This window comes from Mya arenaria, chromosome 8, assembly GCF_026914265.1.
Source record: "Mya arenaria isolate MELC-2E11 chromosome 8, ASM2691426v1".
In the NCBI taxonomy this organism is placed as follows: Eukaryota; Metazoa; Mollusca; class Bivalvia; order Myida; family Myidae; genus Mya; species Mya arenaria.
The window spans coordinates 15255325-15278242 of record NC_069129.1 but is presented as its reverse complement, the minus strand read 5'-3'; the positions used below and the strand labels follow the sequence as shown (position 1 = coordinate 15278242).

The 22918-nt window shown below is 33.7% G+C and overlaps 1 protein-coding gene across 4 annotated transcripts in view; it reads right to left on the bottom strand.

Moving 5' to 3' along the window:
* Nucleotides 1-22918, bottom strand: part of LOC128243168 (deoxynucleoside triphosphate triphosphohydrolase SAMHD1-like) — a 71555-nt gene that overhangs the window by 25928 nt on the left and 22709 nt on the right. For 3 of the 4 annotated variants that reach the window (XM_052960756.1, XM_052960759.1, XM_052960758.1), the window contains exons 14-15: nt 21977-22054; nt 4351-7130 (exon numbers count right to left, since the gene is read on the bottom strand). In XM_052960756.1, coding sequence (XP_052816716.1) covers nt 7089-7130; nt 21977-22054 — 120 coding nt within the window. In that variant the 3' untranslated portion in view covers nt 4351-7088. Of the gene's footprint in view, nt 1-4350; nt 7131-21976; nt 22055-22918 lie in introns of those variants that run through there. The other variant, XM_052960757.1, reaches the window with a different exon arrangement.

The window sequence follows — 22918 nt, the reverse complement described above, 5'->3', positions numbered from 1 at the left end:
TTACTATCAGCAGGTAAAATATGCTTTAATGACTTCTCTCCATGATTGGTAAAATTGACTTGTTTCTTTGAAATTGTTAAACCAACAAGCATGTTAATGCCCCGAAGTCGTATTCAATTTGCTATTGTTTCATCATTTTATCTGCATTGCTTTAAGCATTGTCTGCATGGAAACGTGTCCGTTTGTTTGGAAATTGGAGGTTCTGCATATATGCAGGGCTTTGTATATAGATCTGGAATATTAATAATGCTATTTCTTTATTATTTTTTTATTATTATTTTTAACGCGCAACATACTGCTAATCAATGAATTTCGAAACACAAGGAAACTACGTGCTAATGGAAAAAATTCTTAAGCCCGGTCTTATATTACCTACTATGGCATATTTGTTGTTAAAGTAGTAAACAGATTATTAAGTTTTATTTGCAAATGACTTTATTTATTTCAGGATTCTATATATTGAAATACTGTTAATATGTGTATAGAGATTGGGTAACAAAATGTATTTTTTTTATTTGTAATGAGCTGATATATACGGGTGCTGGTAATATCTGAACTCCGACAAAAGTAATCTTCTTAATTTTGTTCAATGTGATACAACAGTATTCCCAAAGACATATTATTAAATATTTCCCTTCTGTCTCACCATACCGTTGTCAAGTTTTTGGTGGTACGCTACTCTCTGCCAACATTGAAAAGACAACAACTGAACAAGTGAGTTAATATATAAGTTGTAAATGCACAAAATGATAAGTTGTAATAAAAAATGCAGTCCATTTGCAGTCCAATTTGACAAATGTTAACTCCCGGTTGGGTTTTAGTAAAAATATTAATTAACTAAAAGTGCAGTCTTTGTACTCTGTATAACAACATTTCAAACACGTGAAAGAAATAAATATATGTTTTGTTTCCCTAAATTTGAGTTTTAAAATAGAGACTGTCTTTCGACTGTAATCAAATGCCGATATTATTTAGAAGTGAATTGTGACAAAGTTTCGAAGTTAAAATATTTCTTTCAGAATCATACATCTAGTAATAATGAACATATTTTATGTCATACTTGCTTTTTGCAATGTTTTACCAGATTCCATGTTTTTTACCTGATTGTCAAATATAGCATCTGTATTATTATCGTCTGCATCTGCGTATTTGTCGGAGTGACCGGAGTGCACAATAACCATAATATTGCCTTGCATATGTTTTTGGTTATCTATTTTTTATCTGATTTTTATGTCCAGTCCAAATTCAGGGAAATTTTAAGGCCACTCCTTTTTATTTTTTTGTTTACAAGAATATTTGGAAAAAAATGTCCACCGGGTGGTCGATAAAAAAGAGGAAAAAAGTCACAAAACATACTCTTAAAGGGTGAAAATCAGAGAACAACATAAAAACATTAAAAATTAAAAAAAAAATATATCATTTACCTGACATTTTATTTTTTTACTGCTATTAATGCATGTTTTAATGCACTCAAAAGTTTCAAAGTTCTAATTAAACACACAGTTTAAATCTTACATACTGTGCATATAAAACATCAAAGAAATTGACCATAACCAGGGTCGTATTTATTTTGGAAATAAGTACGTTCATTAAATAAATACATTTAGCAATTGGCACTACGATTATTGCTTAATATATTAGCGAAACATGGCCACCATACACTAGAAATTTAGTAGATATGTGAACCTGTAAAGTATAGATTGATATCATTATGTGATGATGTCAATCAAGCAATCACGCATCACGACAGCCGTAACTAATTTTCAATCGCGATATAAACGCTAATCAAACTTGTGGTCTTCAAAGCCGATATTTGAGCAAATTTCAACATTTTGTTTAAACTCTCCTTTTGATTCGCCAAACTGTATTTTGTGATTTAAAGATGCATTTTACAAACCATGAGCGAGTCACTTTAAAAGAGGAAGAATCTACACCGGAGTACCAGGGCACAATACACAACCTGTGTAATAGCCCGTATTTAAACCTTCTTGAAGCCACCCAGTCCCCTAATCCGGTATATTGCACAAGGTTGTATGTTGACCCTTATCCTGTTTACCCTCGTGTTTTTTACTATTGATCAGATATCAGATCAATGGATAGCTCAACCGAGCTTTATAGTAGAGCGTTTCTTCGGATGCGGAAGGTCGCGGTTTCAAACACCGGCCGTGTCAAACCAAATGACGTAACCAGTAGCTTCCTTGACTTACGATTGCCATTAAAAGGGTAGTACTGGGATAATGGTGAACATAGTACTGGTTAACTCCTGAAAGTTGTATCATTTATATCGCTGTTTTACACCGTCCAAGAGGTCTCTTCGCAAGAGCTAGGATATTGCACCCTGATTTATTGTACACATATATCTCACTCTGTTTCTAATTTTACAATATCTGGATTTGACTGTACATTCTAATCATTCACTAGTGGAATTTAAAAACAATTTAATCAGGGATGGCCTCATGGCGGTATTAAGCCAATAGCGCGGGCAGACCTTGGTAAACTAAAATAAACAATTCAATTTGTTGAATTGAAATCCCCTCCTAGGCCCTCCTAATTAGGCGAAGTAAATGATATCGAAATTAAGTGTTGCTGTAATATTCCAACCGAATCATGCAATATGGCTGCAGTTTGACTGACCCCAATGAACCTTGATATGATGTATGAACCAGACTAGAAATATGTCAAAGAAAACCCTAAAGTGATCACAAGGTTTTCTTAGAATTTTTTACCGTATGTGACCTACCTTTAAACTAATCCAAGATTGCATCGAGGCAAACATTCTGGTATTGGAGAGGGTATATTGCCACCGTTTGTTTCCAAGATTTTTTCTACTAGTCGACCTAATATCCCATATCCCTATACCCACTTTAAGAGTCAAGGGGAACATAGTGACCTGAAAAAGGTTGACTTATATATGGTTCCAGATATGTGGGGGGGGGGTAATAATATTTGACCTAGTGACCTAGCTTCTGACCTTATGTGATCCAGTTTCAAACAAGTCAATAATTTTAATAAGAAAATATTCTGGTTAAGTTTCATGAATATTGGACCAAATATTATTTCTGTATTGCGTTGCGTTCCAACGATCTTTTCTAAAATTTGACCTAGTACCCTAAGTTTGACCAACTTTTTAAGTATTCGAGATTTCATCAAGGCTTTTCCGATTTACACCAAGTTGAACATTATCTAACCAATCCCTACTAATATATGGTTAAAAAGTGTGACGGACGGTCAACACCAAAACGTTTTCCCCCTCCAAAAAAACCATTTTACGGCGGTTGATAACAAACATAACTATTGTTTTGTCAAAGCATAACTCCTGCATAGGGAGGCCACAGTACCCAAGTTTTTGTCACTTAATTGCAAATTAATAACATTGGACGTTCAGATGTAAGTGTAATTGATTTTTAAATTAAACCAATGGCAATAACTCTCGTGTTGTTGCTACCATGATCCAAAGAATATTGAGTACACCATCACAATACGTTTATACACCTTTCAAATACTTTTGATTAATTTATGTATATAAGTGACATACTAGTGGCTCTGGATGGATGGACAGACAACACCAAATCTGTATCTTTCCGTGCAAACCTTCGACATAGTATAATAAACAAACAACGAATCTTGGTTATATTTATTGAATACAAACAGCACTAAATGAAGTGAGGATAAAATCACAAAGTGAGTAAAACCGTGTAAGATAAATAAAAAAACACTTTACATTTATAAAAAACTACTAGGCCCTAATATCACAAAAATACTTTAAAATTAAACAAAACGCACACTCACCTATGTTTTATATTGATAAACACAACATCCCTCATAATTCAAAAGAAAAATCATTCTAAAGGAAAACATGTTCTTGAGCACAAACTCAAAAATAAGTTGTACTTAGCGTGTTTTATGCTAAGCCAATAGGCTTACATATCATTCCATAATTTTCGCAGAAAGGCAAAATTAAAAATTCAAATCAGAAGTTAAAAGAACCAGAATAGATTTATTTAATTTCTTTTACATTATATACAAAATATACCCAATTCAAATATTATCATCAGAACAGATTTAAACTCAAGTACTTTCGTCTTGATATTGGGGTCAGAAGGTTAGAAGGGAATCGGGACGAAATGGTAAACACCAATAAATTCGTTATTAATGGTTTTAGAACTTGTGATACAAACTCAGAGATTGATAAAATTAAATTAAGTCCTACTCATCAAATTCTTACATATCGAGGGGTGAAAGCGAAAAGGTTCTAAGTGACATTAAATAAAGAAGCAGATAGAACCTTTTCGCTTTCACCCCTCGATATGCAAAACCAAGATTTTTTATGTATCTCTATCTATCAAAATTACTAGACAAGAGTTTTCACTAAACGTTGGTATTTTATTACAGAAGTTAAGTGTTTAGTGTTTACAAGTGTTCTAGATCTAATCAACATTTAATGCATCCCTCTTGCTATAAAGCCCGACCTTAATATTGGAAAGAAACTAATAACCATAAATATGTAAGAAGACAATATCAATATTTCTGGACACTAGAAAAAATGAAAAAAATCTATAAATTTATTTCAGGGGATATGACCTCCACTCCCAAAGTCCGGATGTTTATAGGAACAATACAGTAGAATGGTAGATAGGGTAGGATACAAAGTATAACAAATTATTTTACTATTATTCCCACTATTGTATAAAAACTTGATAACATTTAAGGTAAATCTGTAAACAACTTAAGCTCCAAATTTAAAAGTAAATAGTGAAGAATAAACTAAGTGGACACCACCCACCCACCCTTGTGCATTCATGACAAACATAATTAAAATATAAATCAGCAACGCAATCATTAAAATTAATATTCACACAACAAAACTCACTCAGAATTAAATACTTATGTAAAAAACTACAGAAACAAGCTCAGTAGCCAAATGTTATAACATAAACCCTTTTTTATGGCACAGGGAAAACGCCAATGAAGTAGAACAATCCTGAATAAAGAAAAAAGGTAAATTTTATCTTAAGTATGCATTAACTTGAGGAAGATTAATAATATGACAAATAATAAATGAATAGGTAAACCCCAAATACTTCAATGATTAGAGATCCCAACTTTATCTGCAGATGGAGGAATACAAATCAGAGTACCTAATGCAAAACCTTTCAAATATACGATGCAGGCATTGTTTGAAACTATGAGCATCACACACAGTCTGTCTTAGAAAATAAAACAAAACAAAATTGTTTTATCATAGAGTTTCATAATAAAAAAACATCATTGTACTAAAACTGGGAACAAATAAAGAAAACAGTATTTAAAATAGAAGCGACATGACATATATAACCTAATCTTTTCTTCCAAATGATAACGTATGTAAAATATTTGAAGAAAATGACGTCAAATGCCGGAACATTCCGAGCCAGCCAAAGACGGTTTTAAAGATAACATGAATCTGAAAAATAAATCATAAAATCAAAGGACTGAAAGCTTAGTTATGTAAGGATGCTATATTCAATTCTATATTTGGTTTCAGGAATTTATCTTCAAAAACTAGAAGACAAGCACTGTTCAAAGTATTGCCTTTATATCCAGGGTTTAAATTCAGTCGAAGCAATTCATTGAGTCTATGTGCCCAAATACCTGCTTAAAAGATTAATTTTAATTTCACGAATTTTCTTTCAAAACATGATCATAAAAATCGGGATGAGCAATACAATTAGCAATCGGCGATTTAAGACTACTATTGTTTTTTTTTATATAATATTATAGTGACCTTTAACAGATTTTGAGAAAGTTTTCCTTAATTTATAATATCTAAAACCCTGTTTTAGAAGTTTTTCCGTCATTAGTTTACTGCGAGAGCTGCATTGTTTTGACATCTGTACATATTCTAGCGAATCTTATCAACTGTGCAATAAAAATACCATATAATGGTGAACTAGGAACATGTCCATCTTTATTTTAAAATCAAAATCATCACTTTTATCATAAAGATTGAAACTCAATTTATCTTCCTTCGAGTTGCAGATCTAAATAGGATACTTTTAAATTGGATGTATTAGATTTATTAAGTTGCAATTGTGAAGGGTATATCGATTTAATATTATCTGTAAACACCGGATTATCCAAACTTGGAATATCATCAGTATATCTAAAAGTGGTTTTGAATTTATCAACAATCATATTGAATCCATACAAGACAACATTTAAGATTGAAAAACAAAAGCTAAACAAGAACAAGAAAAGCAACAAACACGAACATACTTTGTTGTGAACAAAATGGGCATTGTAACAAAACACTAAACAAAAGTTGTATCATCTTCCCAAAGAAAAAAAACATACACCAACAAACAACTATACACAAACAGCTACCTCTAACAAGCATGTGAAACTGACAGTTCGTTTAACATAACATGTTTTTTAACATGTATCTGGGGTTTTCCATTTTAAAATTACCTATAAGTGAGATGAAATATTGCATTACCTGAACATGACAATTTTGAATTTAAACTTAGATAGACCCCAGTTTAAAGGTGTGTTTTTTATCAAAACACAAAGAAACGCGTGCTTTATATAAAAACATGCACACCCATTGCAGACTGACAATGAACTGTTTAAAATAGTAAAAGTGTTGTATAAATATAACAAAATTGAATTAAAAAAAACATTTTTTTGCAATTTTATAAACTGATATATTTTCATGCCAAATACAAAAATAAAACAATGATTACATCAATAGGGTTTTAATATTTCCATTTTAATATGGATTGTCTATGTATCCATATATTATAAGGTGTTATTAATAAGAAATGAACAAAAGTTAGAAATGGCAGTTCTTCCTAAAGAACCATTATGGGTTCAAACACTTTCATTTTATCTGTGTTTATGTAACCCCAATATTGAACTGGTGGATTTTCTGTGAACAAAGCCATAAAGCATTAGAGAATTAAGAGAATTATGTTGCAAACAATGTATCTGAAAATGCTGTCCAATTATGTTCCTGTAACTGTCTTTCTGGGAGAAATTTGACATTTGTTTCATTGCTAGTGGTCAAAGTCCCATTTGGATGACCGTTTTACCCCTCGGTGCCATTGCTGCTATTTATCAGTGGGCTTGACCTTTTCATCTGGAGAGTATATCTGGAATATATACAAAGTTAGCTAAAACGTATTGATTTTAAAACAGTGATGTAGAATATCAGATTATTATCCTTGTCGTAATCATTGGCATGATGTAACGTAATAGAATGGTCGCATGGTTTGGTTGGGAAACAAATACACGTGAAAAATCTACTGTCCATCACGGTTACACTCAGCTGTGTTACAAGCCTAACATGTGGCTTAGCAGAGAGCATCCTGCAATCGCAGATGTACACTTTGCCACTTACTCAGAAGCAACAATTTGTATCAAGATACATAGACAAGGCTCTAGGCCAATGAAATATTACATAGACGTTGTTGTAAAGAGCTCGATAACGAAGAAACTCACCTCCAAGAAACATAGCATATTAGCTTGTGACCCTCGACTACGGAATGAAGGATAAGAATCCTATCGACAATGTGATGTTCTATAGCAAAAAAACGCCGAATGAAGCAGGCCCCATTAGTGAAGATCAGGTATGCTCTCATTTTGAGCTGGATGCTTTTGGAAAAATAGGTCAATGTGTTGTCATAACCTTTGTTTGGTCTTTAGTGTCATAAGAAATAACATGACTTTCGCAATATCTATAACTAAATGTAAAATCTTACATTAAAAACAGGTACATAGTTATGCTACCTGGTACACTACGTATTTAGTACTATAAAGTTCTACCTTTGCCATCATTACAAAAGCGCTCAATGTTTATAATTATTGAAGCTTGGTACATATGATGCCACCGTCAGAGACGATTTAAACATGCACAGCAAGGCCCACAACTCTAGCTTTAATCATCATTGCGATATTAGTCTGGACAAATATACAGGCATAAGCATTCACTCTGTTGCGCTAATCGATATCCGTTAGACTTAAAGCCATGCCTAATTGTGTTTTATATTGCTCTCTTTTAACAGGGCAATATACCAAACATTGACAAATGTATAAATTTTAATATAAAATAAAATGCTTAAATACACCGTTTTAAGGTTTACCGTACATCAAAATCTTTGAAATAAATTACAAATTTGTACATGAATCTATATATCTCGTGCACAGAAGCCAAGTTTCATCCCTGGTCACTTCAAGGAGCAACAGATACGAATCTACTCAAAGGAGAAGGATGCAAAATTCATTGAGATGGTCCGAGAGGCGTCCAATCGCTGGTTTAAGAAATTCTTGGAGGTGAGTTTCTTCGTTATCGAGCTCTTTACAACAACGTCTATGTAATATTTCATTGGCCTAGAGCCTTGTCTATGTATCTTGATACAAATTGTTGCTTCTGAGTAAGTGGCAAAGTGTACATCTGCGATTGCAGGATGCTCTCTGCTAAGCCACATGTTAGGCTTGTAACACAGCTGAGTGTAACCGTGATGGACAGTAGATTTTTCACGTGTATTTGTTTCCCAACCAAACCATGCGACCATTCTATTACGTTACATCATGCCAATGATTACGACAAGGATAATAATCTGATATTCTACATCACTGTTTTAAAATCAATACGTTTTAGCTAACTTTGTATATATTCCAGATATACTCTCCAGATGAAAAGGTCAAGCCCACTGATAAATAGCAGCAATGGCACCGAGGGGTAAAACGGTCATCCAAATGGGACTTTGACCACTAGCAATGAAACAAATGTCAAATTTCTCCCAGAAAGACAGTTACAGGAACATAATTGGACAGCATTTTCAGATACATTGTTTGCAACATAATTCTCTTAATTCTCTAATGCTTTATGGCTTTGTTCACAGAAAATCCACCAGTTCAATATTGGGGTTACATAAACACAGATAAAATGAAAGTGTTTGAACCCATAATGGTTCTTTAGGAAGAACTGCCATTTCTAACTTTTGTTCATTTCTTATTAATAACACCTTATAATATATGGATACATAGACAATCCATATTAAAATGGAAATATTAAAACCCTATTGATGTAATCATTGTTTTATTTTTGTATTTGGCATGAAAATATATCAGTTTATAAAATTGCAAAAAAATGTTTTTTTTAATTCAATTTTGTTATATTTATACAACACTTTTACTATTTTAAACAGTTCATTGTCAGTCTGCAATGGGTGTGCATGTTTTTATATAAAGCACGCGTTTCTTTGTGTTTTGATAAAAAACACACCTTTAAACTGGGGTCTATCTAAGTTTAAATTCAAAATTGTCATGTTCAGGTAATGCAATATTTCATCTCACTTATAGGTAATTTTAAAATGGAAAACCCCAGATACATGTTAAAAAACATGTTATGTTAAACGAACTGTCAGTTTCACATGCTTGTTAGAGGTAGCTGTTTGTGTATAGTTGTTTGTTGGTGTATGTTTTTTTTCTTTGGGAAGATGATACAACTTTTGTTTAGTGTTTTGTTACAATGCCCATTTTGTTCACAACAAAGTATGTTCGTGTTTGTTGCTTTTCTTGTTCTTGTTTAGCTTTTGTTTTTCAATCTTAAATGTTGTCTTGTATGGATTCAATATGATTGTTGATAAATTCAAAACCACTTTTAGATATACTGATGATATTCCAAGTTTGGATAATCCGGTGTTTACAGATAATATTAAATCGACATACCCTTCACAATTGCAACTTAATAAATCTAATACATCCAATTTAAAAGTATCCTATTTAGATCTGCAACTCGAAGGAAGATAAATTGAGTTTCAATCTTTATGATAAAAGTGATGATTTTGATTTTAAAATAAAGATGGACATGTTCCTAGTTCACCATTATATGGTATTTTTATTGCACAGTTGATAAGATTCGCTAGAATATGTACAGATGTCAAAACAATGCAGCTCTCGCAGTAAACTAATGACGGAAAAACTTCTAAAACAGGGTTTTAGATATTATAAATTAAGGAAAACTTTCTCAAAATCTGTTAAAGGTCATTATAATATTATATAAAAAAAAACAATAGTAGTCTTAAATCGCCGATTGCTAATTGTATTGCTCATCCCGATTTTTATGATCATGTTTTGAAAGAAAATTCGTGAAATTAAAATTAATCTTTTAAGCAGGTATTTGGGCACATAGACTCAATGAATTGCTTCGACTGAATTTAAACCCTGGATATAAAGGCAATACTTTGAACAGTGCTTGTCTTCTAGTTTTTGAAGATAAATTCCTGAAACCAAATATAGAATTGAATATAGCATCCTTACATAACTAAGCTTTCAGTCCTTTGATTTTATGATTTATTTTTCAGATTCATGTTATCTTTAAAACCGTCTTTGGCTGGCTCGGAATGTTCCGGCATTTGACGTCATTTTCTTCAAATATTTTACATACGTTATCATTTGGAAGAAAAGATTAGGTTATATATGTCATGTCGCTTCTATTTTAAATACTGTTTTCTTTATTTGTTCCCAGTTTTAGTACAATGATGTTTTTTTTATTATGAAACTCTATGATAAAACAATTTTGTTTTGTTTTATTTTCTAAGACAGACTGTGTGTGATGCTCATAGTTTCAAACAATGCCTGCATCGTATATTTGAAAGGTTTTGCATTAGGTACTCTGATTTGTATTCCTCCATCTGCAGATAAAGTTGGGATCTCTAATCATTGAAGTATTTGGGGTTTACCTATTCATTTATTATTTGTCATATTATTAATCTTCCTCAAGTTAATGCATACTTAAGATAAAATTTACCTTTTTTCTTTATTCAGGATTGTTCTACTTCATTGGCGTTTTCCCTGTGCCATAAAAAAGGGTTTATGTTATAACATTTGGCTACTGAGCTTGTTTCTGTAGTTTTTTACATAAGTATTCAATTCTGAGTGAGTTTTGTTGTGTGAATATTAATTTTAATGATTGCGTTGCTGATTTATATTTTAATTATGTTTGTCATGAATGCACAAGGGTGGGTGGGTGGTGTCCACTTAGTTTATTCTTCACTATTTACTTTTAAATTTGGAGCTTAAGTTGTTTACAGATTTACCTTAAATGTTATCAAGTTTTTATACAATAGTGGGAATAATAGTAAAATAATTTGTTATACTTTGTATCCTACCCTATCTACCATTCTACTGTATTGTTCCTATAAACATCCGGACTTTGGGAGTGGAGGTCATATCCCCTGAAATAAATTTATAGATTTTTTTCATTTTTTCTAGTGTCCAGAAATATTGATATTGTCTTCTTACATATTTATGGTTATTAGTTTCTTTCCAATATTAAGGTCGGGCTTTATAGCAAGAGGGATGCATTAAATGTTGATTAGATCTAGAACACTTGTAAACACTAAACACTTAACTTCTGTAATAAAATACCAACGTTTAGTGAAAACTCTTGTCTAGTAATTTTGATAGATAGAGATACATAAAAAATCTTGGTTTTGCATATGTAAGAATTTGATGAGTAGGACTTAATTTAATTTTATCAATCTCTGAGTTTGTATCACAAGTTCTAAAACCATTAATAACGAATTTATTGGTGTTTACCATTTCGTCCCGATTCCCTTCTAACCTTCTGACCCCAATATCAAGACGAAAGTACTTGAGTTTAAATCTGTTCTGATGATAATATTTGAATTGGGTATATTTTGTATATAATGTAAAAGAAATTAAATAAATCTATTCTGGTTCTTTTAACTTCTGATTTGAATTTTTAATTTTGCCTTTCTGCGAAAATTATGGAATGATATGTAAGCCTATTGGCTTAGCATAAAACACGCTAAGTACAACTTATTTTTGAGTTTGTGCTCAAGAACATGTTTTCCTTTAGAATGATTTTTCTTTTGAATTATGAGGGATGTTGTGTTTATCAATATAAAACATAGGTGAGTGTGCGTTTTGTTTAATTTTAAAGTATTTTTGTGATATTAGGGCCTAGTAGTTTTTTATAAATGTAAAGTGTTTTTTTATTTATCTTACACGGTTTTACTCACTTTGTGATTTTATCCTCACTTCATTTAGTGCTGTTTGTATTCAATAAATATAACCAAGATTCGTTGTTTGTTTATTATACTATGTCGAAGGTTTGCACGGAAAGATACAGATTTGGTGTTGTCTGTCCATCCATCCAGAGCCACTAGTATGTCACTTATATACATAAATTAATCAAAAGTATTTGAAAGGTGTATAAACGTATTGTGATGGTGTACTCAATATTCTTTGGATCATGGTAGCAACAACACGAGAGTTATTGCCATTGGTTTAATTTAAAAATCAATTACACTTACATCTGAACGTCCAATGTTATTAATTTGCAATTAAGTGACAAAAACTTGGGTACTGTGGCCTCCCTATGCAGGAGTTATGCTTTGACAAAACAATAGTTATGTTTGTTATCAACCGCCGTAAAATGGTTTTTTTGGAGGGGGAAAACGTTTTGGTGTTGACCGTCCGTCACACTTTTTAACCATATATTAGTAGGGATTGGTTAGATAATGTTCAACTTGGTGTAAATCGGAAAAGCCTTGATGAAATCTCGAATACTTAAAAAGTTGGTCAAACTTAGGGTACTAGGTCAAATTTTAGAAAAGATCGTTGGAACGCAACGCAATACAGAAATAATATTTGGTCCAATATTCATGAAACTTAACCAGAATATTTTCTTATTAAAATTATTGACTTGTTTGAAACTGGATCACATAAGGTCAGAAGCTAGGTCACTAGGTCAAATATTATTACCCCCCCCCCCCACATATCTGGAACCATATATAAGTCAACCTTTTTCAGGTCACTATGTTCCCCTTGACTCTTAAAGTGGGTATAGGGATATGGGATATTAGGTCGACTAGTAGAAAAAATCTTGGAAACAAACGGTGGCAATATACCCTCTCCAATACCAGAATGTTTGCCTCGATGCAATCTTGGATTAGTTTAAAGGTAGGTCACATACGGTAAAAAATTCTAAGAAAACCTTGTGATCACTTTAGGGTTTTCTTTGACATATTTCTAGTCTGGTTCATACATCATATCAAGGTTCATTGGGGTCAGTCAAACTGCAGCCATATTGCATGATTCGGTTGGAATATTACAGCAACACTTAATTTCGATATCATTTACTTCGCCTAATTAGGAGGGCCTAGGAGGGGATTTCAATTCAACAAATTGAATTGTTTATTTTAGTTTACCAAGGTCTGCCCGCGCTATTGGCTTAATACCGCCATGAGGCCATCCCTGATTAAATTGTTTTTAAATTCCACTAGTGAATGATTAGAATGTACAGTCAAATCCAGATATTGTAAAATTAGAAACAGAGTGAGATATATGTGTACAATAAATCAGGGTGCAATATCCTAGCTCTTGCGAAGAGACCTCTTGGACGGTGTAAAACAGCGATATAAATGATACAACTTTCAGGAGTTAACCAGTACTATGTTCACCATTATCCCAGTACTACCCTTTTAATGGCAATCGTAAGTCAAGGAAGCTACTGGTTACGTCATTTGGTTTGACACGGCCGGTGTTTGAAACCGCGACCTTCCGCATCCGAAGAAACGCTCTACTATAAAGCTCGGTTGAGCTATCCATTGATCTGATATCTGATCAATAGTAAAAAACACGAGGGTAAACAGGATAAGGGTCAACATACAACCTTGTGCAATATACCGGATTAGGGGACTGGGTGGCTTCAAGAAGGTTTAAATACGGGCTATTACACAGGTTGTGTATTGTGCCCTGGTACTCCGGTGTAGATTCTTCCTCTTTTAAAGTGACTCGCTCATGGTTTGTAAAATGCATCTTTAAATCACAAAATACAGTTTGGCGAATCAAAAGGAGAGTTTAAACAAAATGTTGAAATTTGCTCAAATATCGGCTTTGAAGACCACAAGTTTGATTAGCGTTTATATCGCGATTGAAAATTAGTTACGGCTGTCGTGATGCGTGATTGCTTGATTGACATCATCACATAATGATATCAATCTATACTTTACAGGTTCACATATCTACTAAATTTCTAGTGTATGGTGGCCATGTTTCGCTAATATATTAAGCAATAATCGTAGTGCCAATTGCTAAATGTATTTATTTAATGAACGTACTTATTTCCAAAATAAATACGACCCTGGTTATGGTCAATTTCTTTGATGTTTTATATGCACAGTATGTAAGATTTAAACTGTGTGTTTAATTAGAACTTTGAAACTTTTGAGTGCATTAAAACATGCATTAATAGCAGTAAAAAAATAAAATGTCAGGTAAATGATATATTTTTTTTTTAATTTTTAATGTTTTTATGTTGTTCTCTGATTTTCACCCTTTAAGAGTATGTTTTGTGACTTTTTTCCTCTTTTTTATCGACCACCCGGTGGACATTTTTTTCCAAATATTCTTGTAAACAAAAAAATAAAAAGGAGTGGCCTTAAAATTTCCCTGAATTTGGACTGGACATAAAAATCAGATAAAAAATAGATAACCAAAAACATATGCAAGGCAATATTATGGTTATTGTGCACTCCGGTCACTCCGACAAATACGCAGATGCAGACGATAATAATACAGATGCTATATTTGACAATCAGGTAAAAAACATGGAATCTGGTAAAACATTGCAAAAAGCAAGTATGACATAAAATATGTTCATTATTACTAGATGTATGATTCTGAAAGAAATATTTTAACTTCGAAACTTTGTCACAATTCACTTCTAAATAATATCGGCATTTGATTACAGTCGAAAGACAGTCTCTATTTTAAAACTCAAATTTAGGGAAACAAAACATATATTTATTTCTTTCACGTGTTTGAAATGTTGTTATACAGAGTACAAAGACTGCACTTTTAGTTAATTAATATTTTTACTAAAACCCAACCGGGAGTTAACATTTGTCAAATTGGACTGCAAATACGTATAACGTATTTGCCCGCATAATGGCAACCAATTAACTGCACACTTATTAGATTAAAGGATTTCCCTACCTGTTTAATATTCATGAACACCGGGGTAGCAGATGATGTGTTACATATGAAGTTTGAAATTCGCAATGCTATTTTTTCATCTTTAAAAAAACATTAATGAATGAAAACTTGCTACATTTTAATTTCACAACATTGTCGATTATCAAAAATATACAAATATTAAAACCTCGCAAAAACCCCCCAAATAATATCAAAACTGAACAAAAGCATCTCATACAAGTGCTGTTGGTAAACCTTTTATCAGCTAATCAAGAGCAATACTGTTCTTTTAATTATATACGACGAGAGTGATGGAACTTGCAACATACCGTGATATATCACTTTAAACATGTGTATCACTTTTTATGGAGTACCTTGACCAATATCTAACATATATGGCCATTGAAGAACTTTTGCTTTGTGATCAGAACAACTATTGAAACCATTCCTATAAAAAAAATCAAATTTGTTCATTTTCGACCTTTGTCACTAAAGCAAGGGACATTAATATGCCCATAGTTAATGAATGTGCATCAGAATGACCAATTGTGCAACAACAAAAATGTTGGAGTAAAAAGGCAATACCAATTAACTAAAATTAAACCCACATACCATATTGTATGACTTTAGTTCCACTTGAGCTAAATATATGAAGTAATAACGGTCTTTTTATTTTTGTAACAGTGCCCTTGACCCTAGACCCCGTTATCTCATTACAACTTACGCGTAACAGTTGTACGAATCTAATTTCGATCAGACATTTAGTAGATTTTTCAACATTTTTCAAATAATTTGTCATGTTATTTTCAGTAGAACTTCTTTCAAAATTCTTCAAAATGAGAATATAACATATATTATACCAAAACCAAAGATGAATGTCTAAGCTTATTCCTGTTACGAGAAGTAACTTGAGACTATTTTAGAAATTGATGCCAGGTGCCCAACTTCACGTGCAGACTAACATTATGCAAACTAACAATTTTATGAAGGTTTATTACCATAACTGAGATACTCTTTTAGATAATTGTAACACTAAATTCCACGCTATATATGCCTTATACTAGTCAAGGGCTATAACTCTGCTAGGCACATCCACATACAAAACAAGGTGCACAATTTCACATGCTGGTTATTTTTCCAGTTAAGACTCTCATAACTTTACAGTTATATCAGCACAAGACTACATGCTTTCTTTGCTATATTGTCACACAGTTAATAGCCATTATTCCGCAAATATTTAGCGAACAATACCCAAGGTACACACCTTGAAATGCTGCTAAACATTCCTATGAAGAGTTATCACTCTTCCTAATTATATATTTTTGGAGATATACCTAACAAAAGATTGAAGACTCCATTGGCTATTTTTTAAGTCTGTCAATGGCCATAACTTTGCACTTACTGGATGAAGCAACGCACGAAAACCAAATTGCACAACTTCACATGCTGGTTAGCATTTATTTTTTGTGAGTGGCTAATTTACTTTTTGAGATAGCGATATCCAGGATTGCAAACTCCCAAAATTACTAGAATTGTGGATAAAACACAGGAATTGTTGTATGCTACTGCTCTGAAAAAGTCAGTGCCAGCTGAAAAAGTCACAGCCAAACAAATAGCAGTTCGGGTCACACACCGTTCCCCAAATCAAACCGCCGAACTACAACACAAAAGTGTAGAACCGAAATCTACGCAACAGGAAATACATCGAACATCATATGAAACAACTTTGTCTGAAAACACCAAGACAAAACACACTTCACGGCGTTCGGACAAAACTCATTACGAACAGAGTACAGATACTGAACCAGTTTTTGAAAGTGTACAATCGGGTCGCACAAGAAGGTATTATGTGGGATGCATTTCTTCTAACTCCAATCGCTCCGGAGTGTTGAAGTTTTTTACGGACTGTGGGATTAAACCTACTGGTGTACGGTTAATTGACACTAAACGTGGCAGCCTCGCTGCTAAGGTAACCCTTTTCCAAAAAGACTGGCATAAGGTTGAAAGTAAACAGTTCTGGCCGCGTAAAATGTACTGTCGACGCTGGTACTCTGAAAATGAATGGGATTCTCTTTTCTACACCACGGCCGAAAGGGAATATGAACAAAAGGAGAAATTAGATTAATGTTGGAAGTTACAATGAAGTGTTTGATTCCTATCCTTATATTAACAATGTCAATTAATGAATCAAAATCAGCGGTATGTAACATTCTTAATTGGAACGTAATAGGTGCTATGTCCTCGGCTGCTAGCCTAAGTTATCTTCTAGATAAATATTCGATCGATTTAGCAGTCGTTACAGAACATAAATTGATGGAAAAATCAAAAACATTTTTCAACTCAGTTCATAACGGCTACACAGCAGTGACAGTTTGCGAAAATGTTATGAACGCTCAAGCTAGAAGCGGAAAAGGCGGAGTTAGTATCTTGTATAAAAAGTCGCTCTCATTTGCATCAAAACAAATAATATTACCAGAATGTAGCAGAATTGTTGGATTGAAATTATTCTCAGAAAACAGATTACCTATATTTATATTTGCAGTGTATATGCCCTCTGTAAACTATGACATTCAAGACTATATAGATTGCCTAGACCATATTCAAGGTCTGTTTAACAGATACACAGCTGAAGGTGTCGTCATCTTCGCAGGTGACATGAATGCTGACGTCACAATAGGACCTCTTCATGAAAATTCACGTGCACGGGAACTTAAACGGTTTCTAAACAAAAACAACATGTCACGAGTATTATGCAAAGACAATTCTGCATACACCTTCAGACCAACGCTCCGAACCCTCGACTACTTCCTCACCGGGCCATGGCAGTTGGACCTATTTCAAACGTGTGACGTCATCTGTGACGAATGTTGTAGCGTCTCCGACCACCTCCCATTACGGACAGTGTTAAAAATACCGGTGACACATTTCGAAATAAGTGATGTCAATCTGATTGCTTGGAACAAATGCTCAGATAGTCAGCTAACAAACTATTCAGATTTGCTTGACGCATACCTAAAATGTCTAGATGTAACAAATCTTATCGCCGATGAAAATAATATTGAAATAATATACAAACATATAGTTAAATCGATCGAACGCGCATCTCATGCATTACCACGAAGCAAGTTTAATAAACATGCGAAACCATATTGGAATAACGAAGTAAAAGAAGCACATTGCAATCAACGAAAAGCAAGGAAAGAACTTATATCGAATGGCAATATACGCACAAAAGGCAACGTGTATTTTGAACATTACAAAGACTCTAAACGCATGTTTCGACAAACACAGAAACGCGCAATCGCATCATGCAACGAAAAGTTTTACAATGAACTTAATAACGCGGCTTCTTGCGACATGCGGCTCTTCTGGCGAATGATACGCCTTAAGCAAAACAAGGAAAAAGAAACGATAAATGAAATAGCATCAGGAAACAAAACAGCACGTAACCCTATAGACATTTCCACGGCGTTTGGCAGCTACTTCGAGAACGTGTTCACTCCTAAAAGTTCTCAAACTTTTAACACAGACTTCCATGCAGATCTAGACAATAGAGTGCAGACCTTCTTATACTCAGCTGGCCGTAGCACTGATAACATTCTAGATCGTGACGTCACCCATGATGAAATAAATACTCTTTTTCGAAATCTCAAAAAGCGTAAAGCGGGCGGCCATGACAGACTTGTCAATGAACATCTCATCTATGGAGGTCACACACTTTGTGTCTATGTGCAAAAGTTATTTACAATGATATTGACTGCATCTTACGTTCCTATAGACTGCAAAATGGGGATCATTATTCCTATTCATAAGCAAAATAAGCCAAAGAATGAGTGCAAAAGTTACAGGCCTATAGCTCTACTACCTGTCATTTACAAGGTATTTGAAAAACTTATACACGACCGACTCACGCGTTGGTCCAAGGTACATGGTAAAAAGTTTCCCAATCCACAACAGAACGCATATCAACGTGAACTGGGTTCGCTGACAGTGTCTTTTAGTCTACAAGAAACAATTGCATCAAGTCAGGAATACGGCTCCCCGTCCCATGTGGTCATGCTTGACACTTCCGGTGCCTTCGACAACGTCCTTCACTCCGCACTATTTGTTAAGTTACACGAGTACGGAATACGCGGGCAGACACTACGCACGCTCATTAACTGCTACACTAACATTGAAAGCGTTGTTATTGCAAATGGCGTCCAGTCATCACCATTTCCGGTACTACAAGGTGTCCGCCAGGGTGGCGTACTGTCAACCTGGCTCTACCTCCTGTTTATCAACAAACTATTATGTGATCTGGAAGAATCTCCATATGGATCCTTTATTGGTGACATGAAAACGGGAAATCCAACCCTAGCTGACGACTTAACTCTAGTTTCTACAAATAAATCGTGTCTGCAATCCCAAATAAACATCGTTACATCTTATGCCAATGAATGGGGATACAAACTTAACGAATCAAAATGTGCATATATTATCTTTGGCGGACGCAGGAATTACATCGATTCTGTACTAATTAAAGAAACTATTCTCAATTCGTCTGATAGCGCCACCCACGTCGGAATAGTTCTACATAAGTCAAACAAATGCAGTTATGCTGTTGACGCAAGAGTGCGAAAAGGGCGTGCATCCATATTTTCCCTGATGACCATCCGTGACGCAAATTATGATGTCAACCCACTTATCATGTCGGATTTGGTCCAGAAGATTACAGTCCCATCTCTGCTATACGGGTCCGAGCTATGGTCGACTCTTACTGTAAACGACATTCTAAATCTGGAACGTGTATTAAGACTGGCTGCAAAGATGTGCCAAAACGTTTCATCACGAACACGCACTGACATGGCTTTGGGACTTCTCGGGTGGTACCCAGTGATTGCAAATGTCGACAAACGAAAGCTGATGTTGTTTCACAAGCTTTGCTGCATGAACGCTAACTACACAGCTAAGAAAATCTTCGACTACAGATGGAGTTTATTCATGTTACGTAACACCACTGGTCAACGCGGTGTTATACCGGATTTATACAATGTGCTGAGGAAGTATGATATGCTGAACTACATGACCTCTTACAAAGAAACAATCTCGATGCCGAGCAAAACATCATGGAAATGCATTGTCAGCGCACGTGTTAGTGACTATCACAAGCAACAGTGGCTTATTCGTACCAGCCGAGACCCTGACTTTACTCGGTTTACAACGGTCCATCCACTTCCTAGAAGGGCGTCTATATGGGCCGCCGCCGACTCCCTGACTGAAGTACGCAACGCCACGGTCGTGATTCGTTTACTGACGGACACGCGGACAAACGTTCGATCGTTGTGCAGAAGATGCAATGTTGTTACAGACAATGTTTGTGATCACAGGATCAATTCGTGCAACTATTTCAACCAATCAAGGAAATAACTGATAAACAAACATCCCATAGTGTGCGCCGGGTCAGACGTTGATATTATATCACATATGTTTAGTGAACGAACGCTACATACACTTGACCACCATATGGAACGGACATATATAAATGATGTGTGCAAATACGTATCATCAGTAATCCGTGGAGAAATAGACTAAGATGTTACAATGTTACTATTGCAAACTGTATATTGACTAGATCACAGTCTAAAACTCTGAAAGACGTATCACCTTATAAATGCTTGTTTTTGCATTATGTTGATATGAAATATTCTTCACATTAAATACATGTTACATGTTTTACATGTTTGTTCGTAAATTGAATAAGCTTAACAATTTAACAATTCATATTTAGCTGATCTCATTAGCAACTATTGTGCTCTGTTTTTGTTTGCTCTATAATAATGTAAAGCAATTTGTTTGTCAGGAACATATTTCCTCTTTTATTATTTTTAATTTGGTAATTACAAATATTTTAATATTACTAATTAAATCATTATGGGAACTTAAACCATTCTTCCATATCAACATCAAACCACTTTAATTAAAGTGAGACGTATCACAAATACTATTTTCTTTTTACATTGTTTTCAACGTAGATGTTTAACACCGCACAACCTTCACTTGTATTTCGTTTCGACAAGTGCGGGTATTAGTGCCTAACTCATCTAATATTATTTCTACAGTTATCATCCCTTGCCAAATCATCACCAATTTAAGTTATTCGGCAAATCTACCTTATCAACAACACCATTATTAACCTAAACTTCTCTACTCTAGCCATTGCCTTTTTACGATAAACGAGTACTCTTTTTCCTATATTTCCTTTTCATAAAGTTTAATATTATATAAATGTTCTTACTTTTTTGTCACCAAATACTAGTATGATTGTGTTTGAGAGTGTGTAATAATGTTATAATTTGTTCATGGCATGTATGTGATATTGCATATAATTTATAATATTTCTATGACTGTTTATTATGTGTAACACTTGTACTATTTATATAATTTGTATTATTTATATAATTAATCACTGTAATGGTGTAAATAAAGAGAATATATAACACAAAATGTCCTAATTGCACACATTTAAATGCTGCTTAGTATAATTGTGAAGTTTCATTACTCTGACTAATTTACTTTTCTAAATAAGTGCTTTATAATATAATGTGATGTATGAAATGATAGACAATGGCAAAAATAAATGCTACCCCAAAGAGTGTGGGGAGGATGAGAAAACTTAACATTGTTTCCTTCTAAAACAGAGTATTATTTTTGTATTTTATATGCATCGACGTCCATATGAATGTCTTCAACTATTTTTAAAGTTTTTTCTATGGCGGTTTAGCAAATATCAAAATATCTTGAATGTTGAAGACAAAACCAACACTGACAAAGATGCTATTCTAATGACACCAAGGCTATCAACATATCACGTTTTTATTAACAACAGTTTTTTTCATTTTCTTGTCTAATATCTTTGATTCTGTTGAAAAATATCGTTGCCATCAAACTTAACATTTTTATTTCAGCAAAGAAAGTATTGAACATTTCAAATTATAAAGTATCGTACTTTGATGGAGACATGTTCTTTGGGCTTGTCTTTATCCATCTCTTCGATCGCCCCTCTTATCATCTGTTCTGTGTAATCCTGAAAGAGAGTTAATAAGATATGATAGTATAACGTATATGCCCGCATAATGGCAACCAATTAATTGCACTCTTATTAGATAAAAGGATTTCCCTACCTATTTAATATTCATGAACACAAGATTTTGTCAGTCAGTATTCTCACAGTACTAATGTAGTCTTAACAGAATACATAAAGTACCGGGGTAGCAGATGATGTGTTACATATGAAGTTTGAAATTCGCAATGCTATTTTTTCATCTTTAAAAAACATTAATGAATGAAAAACTTGCTACATTTTAATTTCACAACATTGTCGATTTCCGAAAATACACAAATATTAAAACCTCGCAAATATAACCAAATAATATCAAAACTGAACAAAAGCAACTCATACAAGTGCTGTTGGTAAACCTTTTATCAGCTAATCAAGAGCAATAATGTTCTTTTAATTATATACGACGAGAGTGATGGAACATGCAACATACCGTGATATATCACTTTAAACATGTGTATCACTTTTTATGAAGTACCTTGACCAATATCTATAAATATGGCCATTGAAGAACTTTTGCTTAGTGACCAGAACAACTATTGAAACCATTCCTATAAAAAATCAAATTTGTTTATTTTCCACCTTTGTCACTAAACCAAGGGACATTAATCTGCCCATAGTTGATGAATGTGCATCAGAATGACCAACAAAAATGTTGGAGTAAAAAGGCAATACCAATTAACTAAAATTAAACCCACATACCATGTCGTATGACTTTAGTTCCACTTGGGCTAAATATATGAAGTAATAACGGTATTTTTATTTTTGTAACAGTGCCCTTGACCCTAGACCCCGTTATCTCATTACAACTTACGCGTAACAGTTTTACGA